The sequence below is a fragment of the Microtus oregoni genome, unplaced genomic scaffold, assembly GCF_018167655.1.
Source record: "Microtus oregoni isolate MIOR12 unplaced genomic scaffold, Mior012 000028F_ref0000031, whole genome shotgun sequence".
NCBI classification, from domain to species: Eukaryota; Metazoa; Chordata; class Mammalia; order Rodentia; family Cricetidae; genus Microtus; species Microtus oregoni.
Window position 1 is genome coordinate 27,600,927 of NW_024543087.1, and position 14,484 is coordinate 27,615,410.

The 14,484-nt window shown below is 41.6% G+C and overlaps 1 protein-coding gene across 1 annotated transcript in view; it reads right to left on the reverse strand.

Annotated features, from left to right (window-relative positions):
• Positions 1-2,558: 2,558 nt before the first annotated feature.
• Positions 2,559-14,484, reverse strand: part of Gk5 (glycerol kinase 5) — a 60,192-nt gene continuing 48,266 nt past the window's right edge. The window contains exons 12-16 of the mRNA XM_041677632.1: positions 10,878-10,972; positions 7,847-7,950; positions 6,511-6,570; positions 5,367-5,500; positions 2,559-2,873 (exon numbers count right to left, since the gene is read on the reverse strand). Coding sequence (XP_041533566.1) covers positions 2,725-2,873; positions 5,367-5,500; positions 6,511-6,570; positions 7,847-7,950; positions 10,878-10,972 — 542 coding nt within the window. The 3' untranslated portion in view covers positions 2,559-2,724. The remainder of the gene's footprint in view (positions 2,874-5,366; positions 5,501-6,510; positions 6,571-7,846; positions 7,951-10,877; positions 10,973-14,484) is intronic.

Sequence of the window (14,484 nt, forward strand, 5' to 3'; positions counted from 1 at the left end):
AAGATTAACTTCTAGATCCACAGAAGAAAAAGCAAAAGTCACTGATCTTTCAAGAGCAGCTCTATTCGGATGAGATATTAGCTGTTTTTCACGTTATCTAAAGAGTATTGTTCCTTCATGCTATACTTGTATGTTGAGAAGAGCATGGGGAAGACATGGAAAACAAACCTTTAGTAATTAACACCACAATTTAGTCTATCAACACAAAGGACAGAACTGCTTCCTATGAAATCATACCTTTCGGCAGAATCTATAACAACATTGAGATAAATCAGCTTTCACATGATTGATGGGAAATCCTGTAATTGGTCACGAAGCTTTGCAAAAACATTGTAGGAAAGAATCTACATATGATCAGATATGTTATAGTAAACAAAAATACCTCTAACAAGAAAACATTCCCGAATCTTTTTTACAATTTTTGCTATTGTCACGGAGAATGCATGCACAGCACCATGCCCACGTGGAGGGCAGAAGAAGACTTTGGAGTCAGTGTTCTTCCACCTTTACATGGGCTTCTTCACGGGACGGAACTCAGGGTGGCAAGCCTGGATGACAAGTGCCTTTACCTGCTGAGCCATCTTGCTGACTCTCTCATAAGAGAGTTAATTATGTTAACCTCATTAATGAGTTAATGGAGTTAAGGATGCTACGTGTTTGCTACAATGTTTCCGCTAAGAAACTTTTTTAACAATTGAAGACTCTGGGAGCCCAGGGAAACAATTTCCACAAAGCACAATGTAACTAACTATTCATTCAGTGTAACTGACTCCCAAATGGACATAGCAGTGACAGCATTCCCTCTAACAGCGGCTCCTTTAGTGACATAATTATGTACAAGATATTACTGTCACGGTAGCACATTTATGTGATATTGACCAAGGTGGGAACAAGTTCATTCACTCTTGAAAATCCAAATCCCTAACGGAGAGAGAGGCAGTGATGTAGAAGAGGCTGGAGCATGCTCAACTGCTCAGGACAATTTTATACCCAGCCTGAGGCATCTCCCACTTTCCAGCACCAAAGCTTCATCAGGTGAGACTGGCTCAGTGGTACCTTAGCCTTACGGCAATATCATCAATCACACACGCTGTCCATCATCATACAGGCCAGCCTCCACTATCTCTCAGAGGTGAGCAGGACAAACACCAAAACACACACCAACAAAGTAACCCAAGAAAGCAATTTTTAAGTTACCAATGAACTAGGTCACTTAAAGTAAACTCTGACCCCAGGCATGGCACATTCCTACAGTCCTAACACCTTCGCTAACACCTACTCAGACTGCGTCAAGAGGAGCTGGAGTTTTAGGCCAGCCTGCGCTACATAATAAGACTCAGTCGCAAAACAAAACAAAAACTAATAATAATAATTTAAACTCTGTCAAGTAGGCACTTTTTAAAAAGGGATATTTATGCAGGCATTTCAACAAATAGAGAAATATAAAGAACTAGAAAAATTTACATTAACTCCTTGCATTTTATAAAAATAGAATGTTACACAGAACCCTAGAGACTAAGGCAAGAGGCTCAAGACTTAGAAACCAGCATGAGGTGGACAGCGGGCTTTTCCTCAAACAAACAAAATAAAACAAAGGTTCGCTTTTGTTTTTCAACTCAGGGCCTCACTAGTCACCCAGATGCCTCCACTCCCGGCATTGGCCAGAGAGGCTTCAAGTTCCTGCTCCACCGCCTTCAGCCTCTGAAGTCCTGGAATCACAACCTGGAATCATGCCCAGCCTCAACATCCTTTTCAGGCCACTAACATCCGGTCCTCACGTGTGATGAGTGCTCAGCCCAGGATGATGGGGCACGGTTATAATCCCAGAAGTTGCGAGGCTGAGGCAGGAGGATCTAAGTCCCAAGCTAGCCTAGCCTACACAGTGATACCATACCTCAGTAACAACAGCAAAAGTCGTGCAAGGGAGAATTAAGGGAGTATCTTCCCGCACAAGAAGTAAAGTGCTGACTCGCCAGCTCACCTCAGAGAGGCACAAAAAGAGCTCAGAGTTGGATATGACACTTAAAAATTATGGCTTGACACAAAAAACATTCTGTTTTCTCAATTAGTCCTCCTTTTTAGCTGCGTGGATTTCAAATAGCCCACTTGATTTTAAATTTAAGAAAAAATTTTCATAATATTTTTAAAAATGCGATGGTGCTTGACCCAGAACGATTAGCTCTCTGAGGGCGAATGACTACGACCTGTGCACCATTGACCCTGTGTAGAAAAAGGAGGACTCAAATATCAAAGTGCAGCTGAGAGTGGGAAAAGTCCTTTGGAAGTTGCTAGAAGAAAGAAGACACAATTTTGAGGTATTGCTGATTTAAAATTTCACTAAGACTTGGATTTAAAAAGCAAGACAAGCCGGGCGGTGGTGGCGCACGCCTGTAATCCCAGCACTCGGGAGGCAGAGACAGGCGGATCTCTGGGAGTTCGAGACCAGCCTGGTCTACAAGAGCTAGTTCCAGGACAGGCTCCAAAACCACAGAGAAACCCTGTCTCGAAAAACCAAAAAAAAAAAAAAAAAAAAAAAAAAAAAAAAAAAAAAAAAAAAGCAAGACAATTTCCTTAGTGAGTTTTTAAAAAGAGCAACACTTTTTCTCTGCTCGTGAGGCTCGCTTCAAATCATCTCCTCTCGGCCACCATCATGTCGGGATTCCCTGAGCTTCTCCAGTCCGTGTCTTGCCAGGCTGCCGGTGGGGATCTGTCGGCTCCTCAGTGCTACGCCTTGTTATACCAATTCATGGAGCGCTTCACGGCTTTCACCCAGTTTTCCATGTTCATTTCATATTCCTGCCACTTCTTCTGGGGCTTGAACACCATTTCACTTTGCCTCAGCTTCTGTAGCTCTTCTTTGTCAGCCCAAAATCCTACAGACGAGAAAAAAAAAAATTCTCAGAATTTAAGGCAAATAATGAATGAGTTCATGAAATATATCCACCAGCTTATGTGAACTGTGAACAAGGAGAAAAGTTAGAATGTTAAAACGCAATCCAGGGGCTGGAGAAATGGCTCAGAGGTTAAGAGCACTGGCTGCTCTTCCAGAGGGCCTGAGTTCAATTCCTAGCAACCATATGGTGGCTCACAGTCATCTATAATGAGATCTGGTGCGCTCTCCTGGTGAGCAGCGTACATGCAGGCAGAACACTATATATATAAAATAATTAAAAAAAAAGTACAGAATACTTGTGACTTTGGCAGTGTATACATGATCAAAAAGATATACTAGAGAATAGATACATTAGGATTCTAAAAAACATTTTGAGGGCTAGAGAGATGGCTCAGAGGTTAAGAGCACTGGTTGCTCTTCCAGAGGTCCTGAGTTCAATTCCCAGCAACCACATGGTAGCTCATAATCATCTATAATGAGATATGGTCCCCTCTTCTGGCCTGCATGTATAAATGCAGGCAGAACACTGTATACATAATAAAACAATCTTTAAAAAAATATTTTGCTTTTTTAAAAACTCTTTCTTTTTGAATGGCATTAAGCCATTTTTTGTTTGTATCAGGATTGAGCAGAGAGCTGCACACACAACAGGCAAGTATTCTCAAACTGACAAACACACATATGTGTGTGTGTGTGCATGTGTGTACACATACACATTTTCAGACAGGCACATGTTGCTGAGGCTGGCCTGAAATGTTTAATCCTCCTGCCTCTACCTCCTGAGTGCTGGAATCACAGGCAAGCATTTGTCACCAACCCAATACACAATTCTTTTTTTCTAAGATTTCTTTGTATTTATGAAGTTAGTTATTTGTACTACACTCGAGGATATTAATTCATAAAGGGTTCTAAATGACTACTAATAGGTTTCATTTGTTTATCAGTTGCATATTAGTAAATAAAATCTAGTAATGAGAATATGTTTTGTGTGTTCAGTAACTCATTTCTCTAATACCAGCTCTTGAAAGGCTGAGACAAGGGGATTTGGAATTTGAGGACAGCCTAGGCTACATGGCAAGGTTATCTATAGAGTAAATAAATAACATATATATTTTAAAATTTTTATTTCCAGAATTTTTTATTTCCTGGGGTCTCACTATGGAGCCTAGCAGCCACCCCTCTTTCCCTCCACAGCAGTGCTTTCCTCTCCTCTACCTCCCCCTCTCCCCTCAACCTGCTCTGTTAGAAGCTAGGCCACAGCTGCCTCTCCTGGAGCTCCTACCCAGGTGGCTTCACACCGTCAACCTTTGCTGGGTTTATCACAGATCTGATCACCAGTTGCATCTGTCTCATCCCACCAGAGACCAGGAACTGTGGCTTTAGCTTCTCAATTCCCAGGACTCAAGAAAGGCTGTAAGTAGGGGCTGGAGAGATGGCTCAGAGGTTAAGAGCACTGGCTGCTCTTCCAGAGGTCCTGAGTTCAATTCCCAGCAACCACATGGTGGCTCACAATCATCTGTACTGAGATCTGGTGCCCTCCTCTGGCGTGCAGGCATACATTGAGGCAGAATGTTGTATACATAATAAATAAATAAATAAATAAATAAATAAATAAATAAATCTTTAAAAAAAAAAGGCTGTAAGTAAAGGAATGGCTGATTTCTAACACAAAGACAGGCCTAGTGGGGAAAACCTTCAGACTCTACACTGTACTGCTTCTGATCTCTTTTCTTTCTCTCTCTCTCTCTCTCTCTCTCTCTCTCTCTCTCATTTGTTTTTTGTTTTTCAACACAGGGTTTCTCTGTAGCTTTGTAGCCTGTCTTGGAACTGGCTTTGTAGACCAGGCTGGCCTCAAACTCATAGAGACCTGCCTGCTTCTGCCTCCCAAGTGCTGGGATTAAAGGCAAGAGCCACCACCGCCTGGCCTGATCGCTTTTCAAGAATGCCACAACTTCTGAGTCTCAAAATTTACCCCAGGCATTGTCTAGTACCTCTTCCCTGCTTCCACCGAGGATCCCATTGGGTTGGGTTAGCTAGAATTTCCTCGTACCCCTAACATTTCCTTTTAGATAGTTCTCATCTCTTGGTCCTCGCCCTGCTCTCTGGCTACAAATTCTAGCTCTTCTTTGTAGTGCCCACCACAAAGGGTAACTGTGGTGGTTCCTTACCTCAGGAGACTCCCTGAGCAATACCTGTCTTATGTCTCTTTTCTTTACTATCGTACCCTGAGAAAGTCCATCGCAAGGCCATCCCTTGCTGGAGACCAAAGCAGCTGACCACACCCCTGACTTCACATTCTTCTAGGGAGTAAAGTTAGGGCAGTCGGGGTGACACGCCCACAGAAGATCAGAGGACGGCTGGAGAGCCAGAAGTCTGACAGACACAAGCTCGCTGGAATTTTGTGACAGGGGATGAGCCGCGCTAGTGCAGAAACAGCTTACAATCAAGTGCTCATGATAAAGTCCTCACGTACCAACAGCCAGGCCAGCCAGGGTGGCCGCGCCCAAGCAGGACATGTCGAAGTGGGCGGGTCTGTCTATCCTCGCATTAAACAAGTCTGAAGTCATCTGCATGACGAATGCGTTGTTACAGACGCCTCCATCCGCCCTGTGGGAAGCAAGAACCTCGGGGTGAGTTACTGTGTAAAACGTTAACTATTTTTATGTTGTTACTGGTGTTTTTGAAGTTAACTTTTGGGGAGGGGAGAATGCTGGCTTTACAGGTACTAAGAAAGCAGGTACCACTGAGCCGCATCCCAAACCTATGCTTTTATTTTTTAGTGGGAGAAGTTTTATTTATTTGGTTTTGGTTTTTCAAGACAAGGTTTCTCTATGCAGCCCTGGCTGCCCTGGAACTCACTCTGTAGATCAGGCTGGCCTAGAACTCACTGAGATCGGCCTGCCTCTGCCTCCCGACAGCTGGGATTAAAGGTGTGCGCCACCACTGTCCAGTAAATACTGTTCCTTATTCAGGTCTTGGGTCTAACTTTTTTGGCACTAGTTCAAAATTATGACAAGTAAAATAAACTAAGTCAACAGAAGAATTCACTGGGATCTTAAAGAGGGTAAAACAATTTGATGCTTCCACACCAAAAGGATACCTACAACACAATAATGAATGTTAATCATTTCTATATAATATACATGATTGACAGTCAGTATCCCTAAAATTTCAAAGTGTTATAGTCTCAATAATCCAAAACTAGCATTTTTCTCTCCAAATTGCTATGACCGACAATTTTATTGTTAAAGAACCAGGCACAAGCTTTAGAAGTCAAGAAAAAAATGAAAACAAATAATAGCTACTGCTTTAAAAAAAAAAAAATTCTAGCCGGGCGGTGGTGGCGCACGCCTTTAATCCCAGCACTTGGGAGGCAGAGACAGGAGGATGTCTGTGAGTTCGAGGCCAGCCTGGTCTACAAAGGGAGTTCCAGGACAGGCTCCAAAAGCTACAGAGAAACCCTGTCTCAAAAAACCAAAAAAAAAAAAAATTCTAGTTTGCTTGTTTTGTGTTGCTAGGGCTCAAACCCAGGGGACCGCTTAATCACCTAGCAACTCATCAGGCTGGTTGTGTCGCTCCTAACTGGCCCTGGGCCTGTGTAAACAAAGCTTACATACCGGATATTCGTGACGGGGATCTGGATTTCCTTCTGCAGCATATCATATAACTGTTTGTTCCTAGTCAAAGACAAGGTAACTACTGAGAGCATATTCATGTCAAAATTCATATTTCACTCTGATGTTACAAACAAATAAGAACTATGGCTTCATTGACTTGACTTGATAAAAGATGCAAAAGAAACTACTAAAATCCTGGCAACCAGACACAGACAAACCTATACTCGACGATGCAAGCTCAGGGCCTCATGTGATCCATCTTCTTGTGCAACAGTATAATTTTAATTTTACAACTAGGCTTAGTTTATTGCCAATCTATAAAGAAGCATTTCAAGCAATTATCTATTTAATCGATAGTCTTTACTATGATATACCCAAACAACATGTAAAAGTGCCAAATATATCATTTTGTATTGATAAAAAGTTACTTTAAATGAAAGAAATACTTCTCTCTCTCTCTCTCTCTCTCTCTCTCTCTCTCTCTCTCTTCAATACAGAGTTTCTCTGTGTAACAGCTCTAGCTGTCCTGGAACATGCTGTGATCCACCTGCCTCTGCCTCCTGAGTGCTGGGATTAAAGGCGTGTGCCACCCCTGCCCAACCTCAATTATTCTTTGAAGATTTATTTTCTTTAAGTGTACAGGAATTAATGCCCTCATACACATGCCCAGATATTTATCTCCTATGCAACTCTAAGGCATTTCAAGTTGACAACCAGTATTAACCATACACTACACTTGTCCAATAATCAAAAGACCAGGGGAAAACATAGGTAAAGAATAATTCCTATTATTTAGTCTTTGGGTATAACAAATTGCTGTTGGTTTGAATTCTCCCTTGTAAGAATAATAGAGATAAAATTCAGACCCTCATATACACAAAGTATAAGCTCTATTACTGAGTTATATTCACAGCCTGGGCTATCTTTAAAAAACATTCCATTTTTAGGTGGTCCTGGTACTATTAAATACAGCCACAAGAACAAATAATATCATATATACTATACACTGAATTGAGGGGCTGGAGAGATGGTTCAGCAGTTAAGAGCACTAACTGTTCTTGCAGAGGACCTGGTTCAGTTCTCAGCGCCCACATGGCAACTCACATCTGTCTGTAACTCTAATTCCAGGAGATCCAGCACATCTTCTGGCCTCTGAGGACTTCTGCACAAATGCAGCACATATCATACATATATTCAAGCACTCACATACACACACAAAATAAAGAAACACGTATTCAAAAAAGAATCTTTTCTGGGGAAAAATTTCCGTTTGGCAGCCAATCTCCAGGAAATGACGAAGCACAGAGGTGGCAGAGGGAGTTCCGGCATGCTTTACCTGAAAGCTATTGACTCCAGTATCGCTCGGACAAGATGGTATTTACTGGTGGAATGCTTCAAACCCATAAAAGAGGCACAAGCACAGGGATCATTCAATGGGGCCTGAAGAAGAGAGAAAAGAACACATTTATGTTCTAAATTTCATCTACAGGCTCGACATGTATCACAAAACACAGCTATGCTAGAAGAACACATTTAAATAATTGAAAATGAATTACAATCCCAAGAGCTGATTAAGCAAGATAACTTATTTATTTATTTATTTATTTATTTATTTATTTATTTATTTTGAGACAGGGTCTCACCATGTAGCCCCAACTGGTCTGGAATTCATTATGTAGATGAGGCTGTCCCTCAAACTCACCAAAATCCACCTGCTTCTGCCTCCTAAGAGCTGAGATTAAAGGTATATGCCAACATATTTGGCTGTTGTCTTTGGATAGAGTTCTTACATAGGCATATTTAGCCTTGAACTCACTATGTAGGCATAGCCAGCCTTGAACCCCCGATTACATTCTACTTCCCCAGACCTGAAAAATATTTACAGGAGCTGCTTTATTTAAGGAGTATATTTTGCTTTTTGTATGTTTTGTTTTTGAGGCAGGCTTTCTCTGTATAGCCTTGGCTGTCCTGGAACTCGCTCTGTAGACCAGGCTGGCCTCAAACACCCAGAGATCCACCTGCCTCTGCCTCCTGAGTACTGGGATTAAAGGCCTGTGCTACCACTGCCTGGTTAATTTTATTCCTAATTCTACACCTGAAAACTTTCCTACATCCTTGTGACAGCATTCTAAGTCAGAGGCAAGCACAACTCTGTTAATTAGCTATAAAGTTAAGTATTTCAAAGTCAGGCCTTTTACTAAGATAACTTTTTTTTTCTCTGTAGCTTTGGAGCCTGTCCTGAACTAGCTCTTGTAGACCGGGCTGGCCTTGAACTCAGGCCCTGACTCTGCCTCCTGAATGCTGGGATTAAAGGTGTGTGCCACCACTGCCCAGCCTGAGGTCACTTTTGATCAAGCAAAAGAACCACTATCTACCATAAAAGCTGAAAAGTAAAATTAATTTTTGGAAAAAAGCTAATGAAACCCAAAGAGACATTTCAGAATAAATACATAGCTATATGTGTGTACCATAATGTCATTTTTCTTTTCTTTTCTTTTTTTGTTTTGTTTTGTTTTTGAGACAAGGTCTCTCTATGAAGTCCTAGCCAGCCTTGAGTTTACAGAAACTTCCTACCTCTACCTCCACAGTGCTAGTGCTGGGATTAAAGTCATGTATTACCAGGGCCAGTGACTTTTTCTCATTCTCCACAGTACATTCTCTTAAGTAAAGAATACCCATTTGCTGATACACACTGTATGTGAAGCTTTAGCCTTTAAGCTGTATAGGTTAATAAGAATTAAAGGTTAATAAGCATCCATGTTTGTCAAACTCATAGTCATGTTAGTTAGGTTTTCTGGGTGTGAAAAGATATATTCCACAAAGATAGGTAACGTCCATATACTTCAAACACTAAAGAATATAGCATTTAAAGTGTTTTAATAACTTATAATTCTGTTGAAGTGAGAAATGACTTCTGCTGGCAGCACTGATCTACTCCCAAGAGGATAATGGGCACTGAAGACACTCCATATGGAGTTTGTTTTCTTCTCGGCAAAACTGGCCTATTGGGGAAAAAATTGTCCTTGCCTTGACTACTGACAGTAAGCACACTGTCCAATCCGGACAAACAGGACACAAGAAAAAGCAACTGCTGAACCTTGCTGAGACAGGGTAGGATAGTCCTTCAAATCTTCCTGCTTCTGAAAGCAGTCTGTCAAATATTCTAGGCCTATAGCCCAAGCTGGATGCCCCAATGTTACAAAAAAAAAAAAAAAAAAAAAAAAAAAAAAAAAGGAGACTGTTCAGGTAGCCAGCTGTTTCTGTCATTTCTTGTATTTTTTTCAAAGTCACTTACTTGCACTTCCTACTTACTCAGGTAATAATAATTCCTTCTCAGGTCTTTGATGGAGATGAAGACTAGATCGTCATAATTATAGCTTTTCTTAGTTATGATAAAAAGATAAATTAGATATATAAAACTTTAGACTCGCCAAGACAGGATAATTATTTTCTTTAAATTTGTCAGATACAAATAAACTAAATATCGTAACTGTTATTCTTACTTAATAACTGTTTTATTTTATGCAGTGTTACTATGTTAAAATTAAAATCTTCCTTTCTAATTGATTAGAAAGAAAGGAGCTGGGCGGTGGTGGCCCATGCCTTTAATCCCAGCACTTGGGAGCAAAGGCAGGCAGATCTCTGTGAGTTTGAGGCCAGCCTGGTGTACAAGAGCTAGTTCCAGGACAGACATCAATAACTACAGAAAAACCTGTCTCGAAAATCCAGAAAGAAAGAAAGAAAGAAAGAAAGAAAGAAAGAAATGCTGTGGAATAACGCCTCTGTAAGCTGTGACTATATTTTATTACCATTGGTAAATAAAGAAGCTGATTTGGCCAATAGCCAGGCAGAATAAGAGTCAGGTGGGAAATCCAAGCAGAGATAAGGTTGAGAAGGGCAAAGTCAAAGAGATGCCAGCAGTCACTGAGGAAGCAAGATGTGAGGTAACAATCCATGAGACTCATGGTAAAATACAGACTAATAGAAATGGGTTAATTTAGTTGTAAGAGCTAGTTAATAATAAGCCTGAGCTAATTAGGCCAAACAGTTTGTAATTAATATTAAGTCTCTGAGTGATTATTTTAAAAGGGTCTCGGGACCAGGTAGGACAGAAAAAGCCCCTTTTACAGCCCAACAGCTCAGAAGTGCCTATTTAGAACCCAACCCTAAGCCGTATTAAACATTCTATGACAAACCTGCTAACTTTTAGGTTTAGAGCTGAAAGTCAACAGCAGCTGAATTCTATCACTGCAGCCAAACCATCAGGGTCTTAGAGAACGCACTGCTCGCCTACAGAATCTGTGCTAACTCAGCACAGTTTCCTCGTCCTAGAATGCACCTTTCATGTCAGTTCTGTTAAAGAATACCTGTAATCCATTAAACGAGGGCACAAAATAAACCCCTTCCGAGTCTTCCAGGCTCAGGGCCATTTGTTCAGTCTCAGCGGCGTCTGTGAAAAGATCTGCAAAAACAAACACAGGAACAACAAAACCCTAAAACAAAAGGAAGAGGGTGGGGGAAGGACAAACAGAATCAGGTTACACAACCAGCAGTTAGAGGGGCCCCACAGATTAGGACTAGAATGTAAAAGCTCTTCTTTAAAAGGGTCAACACAAGATGTATTCTGCCTGACCTCTGTGCACTGTGCAAAGATTTCCAGCAAAGGTTTGGACAAGAGAGATTCCCCTACAGGTCCTTCAGGTAAGTTCTGTACACAGCAGGCCTTACTTTTTCATTAGGGATATTTGGGTAAAATTGGGGGAAATCCATCCTATGCGTTGTTTTTGTTTGTTCCTTGTTGTTGTCATTCAACATTATTCCCAACTGGGCAGGGTGCTGCAATCTCAGCATCTGAAAATCTGGAAAGCTGAGGCAGAAGAACCTCAGGTTGAAGGCTAGTCTGGGCTACACAGTAAGATCCTGTCTCAAAACAACAAACAGAAGATAATTCTCCTTTGGCTGGCAGTATAGCTCAGTGGTACAGCGAATAGGTATGTCAGTGTGTTTAATATGCAGGAATCCTACGGCTTTGATTGTCAGTACACACACACACATGCATACACACACACACACACACACACACACACACACACACACACAAACCCAACATTAAAAGAAGATTCAGAGATAAGAGACAACCCAGTTTTCTTGACATAGAAATCTTCTAACTACGGCAAGCTTTTTTCACTTGATTCACTGGGATCCACTTGACAAGAATAAACACACCTAAGGAACCCTTGATCAAGTAGATCCCAGTGGATCAAGTGAAAAAAATTAATTTCATGAGTTCAATAAGGGAGCAATAATAGACTAAAGGTCACTCCTTTACAAAGCAAACGAACAAAAGGAATCAAGCCTTAATTCACTCGTGGAAGTTTGTACTGAAGTGTATGACATATGGAGGAAAGTGTTCAAAGCTAGGAGACGGAGGCAGGAGGATTGGGAGTTCAGGGCATCTTCAGCTATATATCAAATTCAAAGCCAGACAGGGCTATAAGAAGTGGGAAGAAGAGAGAAAAGGAAAAGATCCAATAGCCGAGACTATACAGAGAAACCCTGTTTTTAAAAAAAAAGCACAAGATCAACAGAATTCTCTTGTCTAGTGCTGTGAACCAAAGGACAGAAGAGCCAGGGTCTTGTGCACGGCAAGCTGCTGTGGAATAATCCTTCTGTACACGGTGAAGATGGGTGCTCTCATTGTTAATAAAAAGCTGATTAGTGGGCTGGAGAGATGGCTCAGAGGTTAAGAGCACTGACTGCTCTTCCAGAGGTCCTGAGTTCAATTCCCAGCAACCACATGGTGGCTCACAACCATCTGTAATGAGATCTGGTGCCCTCTTCTGGTCTGTAAGCACACATGCAGACAGAACACTGTATACATAATAAATAAATCTTTAAAAAAAAAAAGCTGATTAGCCAATGGCTTGGCAGGAACTCCAGGGCAGTGAGAACGCTCGGGAGAAGGGTGGAGTTGGTGGAGATGCCATGAGATTCCAGGGCAGAGAGAACCCTGGGGAGAAGGGCAGAGTCAGAGGAGCTGCCATGAGATGCACAGTGAGCAGGATGGGAAAGACATATATGAAGTAAACAGAACTGGGGCAGTACACAGGTGAATAGAAACTGGTTGATTTAAGTTATAAGAGCTAGCGGAAAAACAAGCCTAAGCTATCAGCCGGATATTTATAAATATCAAGTCTCTGTGAAGTCATTTGGGGAGCAGCTGGAAGGACAGAAAAGCGGCCTATGGTAAGCAAGCTCTGTCTTAACCCACATAGGGAACCCATACCTAGATGGAGACAAATCTCATTTAACACCCCACCTCTGAGAGCCACTCGTCATCACAGCTGTGTGTAGCCCACTCATTCTCACGCCACACAGAATTTCGCTGTGAGATTCCGTAGCTCATAAATCCATTCCATAAGAATATGGAGAGTCCCTGGTGTTTGGCCATGCTGCACAGTTGTGAGCAGTCTTTTCAGCGGAAGTGACAGACATTTTCTGTTTACCAATACCAATGAACGGAATGGCTAGTTAAAGGAGCCTCACATTTACAACTAGCTTTGGCAAGAATGTTGAATAACTATTTAAAGTGGTTGTATTAATTTAAGATTCCTCTCGGTTGGTTCAAGATTCCAGTGACTTCATCTTCTTCCCAGTCATTAAGTTGCCAATTTTTCGTTTTAGCTATTTTGGTGGTTTCCATGACAGTGTGGGTCTCACTTCCCTGTTTACTATGTCAAAGACTTCTCATTGGTCAGTTAGATATAAACCATGAACTTGATCCTCTGTGAACGAGGTAGCATTTTTTTTAAGTGTCCCATGTAGCCCAGGCTGCCCTAAAACTTGATGTATAGCCAAGGATGGTCTTGAATGGCTACTCATTCTGCTTCTATTCCCCATGTACTGTGATTACAACCATGTGCCTTTTTTTTTTTTTTGAGATAATTCTAGTTCCTGGGCATCCATTGCTTCTTCTAGCCTCCAAGGGCATCAGGTACATATACGATGCACAGATGTACGTGCAAGGAAAACATGTACACAGATAAATAAATAAATAAATAAATAAATAAATAAATAAATAAATACATCTTTTTAAAGTTAGGAGAAGAAATTAAAACTTTTTTCTTCTGGTTTTTTTTTTTTCTGGTTTTTCAAGACATAGCTTCTCTATGTAGCTTTGGAGCCTTTCCTGGAACTAGGTCTCATAGACCAGGCTGGCCTCAAACTCAAGAGATCCAACTGCCTCTGCCTCCCGAGTGCTGGGATTAAAGGTGTGTGCCCCACCACCTGGCTAAAAACTTTTTTTTTTTAAAGACAGGGTCTCACTATGCAACCATAGATATCCTGTATGTTATCATTCATGATGCTGGTGACCCAAGGTTGCATGGGTGCCCTGCGGTGGGAGAGAGACAGATATGCCATGTGGAGAGAGCTTGGATATAGTTTATTTAGTGGGGGGAGGGGAAGAAGAGAGAGGGAAAGAGAAGAAAGAAAGGGAAAAGGGGAAGGAGTGGGGGAGAAGGGAGAGAGGCAGAAGCCACCTCTACAGAGAGAGAGAGAGAGAGAGAGAGAGAGCAAGAAAGCTGGCTGGAGAGGAGGAGGGAGATCCTCTTGCCTGGTGGGCAGGAGGGATTGGGAGTGGGCAGGACTTGTCTCTTAAAGGCACAGGGTACCCAGGTAGACCAGGCAAGATTTGAACTCACAGATACCCACCTGCCTCTGCTGGGATTAAAGGTGTGCACTGCTATGCCTGGCATAAAATTAAAAATGTTTTTTGCTGAGCAGGTGGTGGCGCATACCTTTAATCATAGCACTCAGGAGGCAGAGGCAGGTAGATCTCTGTGAGTTCAGGGACAGCCTGGTCTATAAGAGCTAGTTCAAGACAGGTTCCAAAGCTACAGAGGAAACCCAGTCTCGAAAAAATAAAAACAAAAAAATATATTTTTTTAAATAGTATGGCTTTCAGTTTACTGT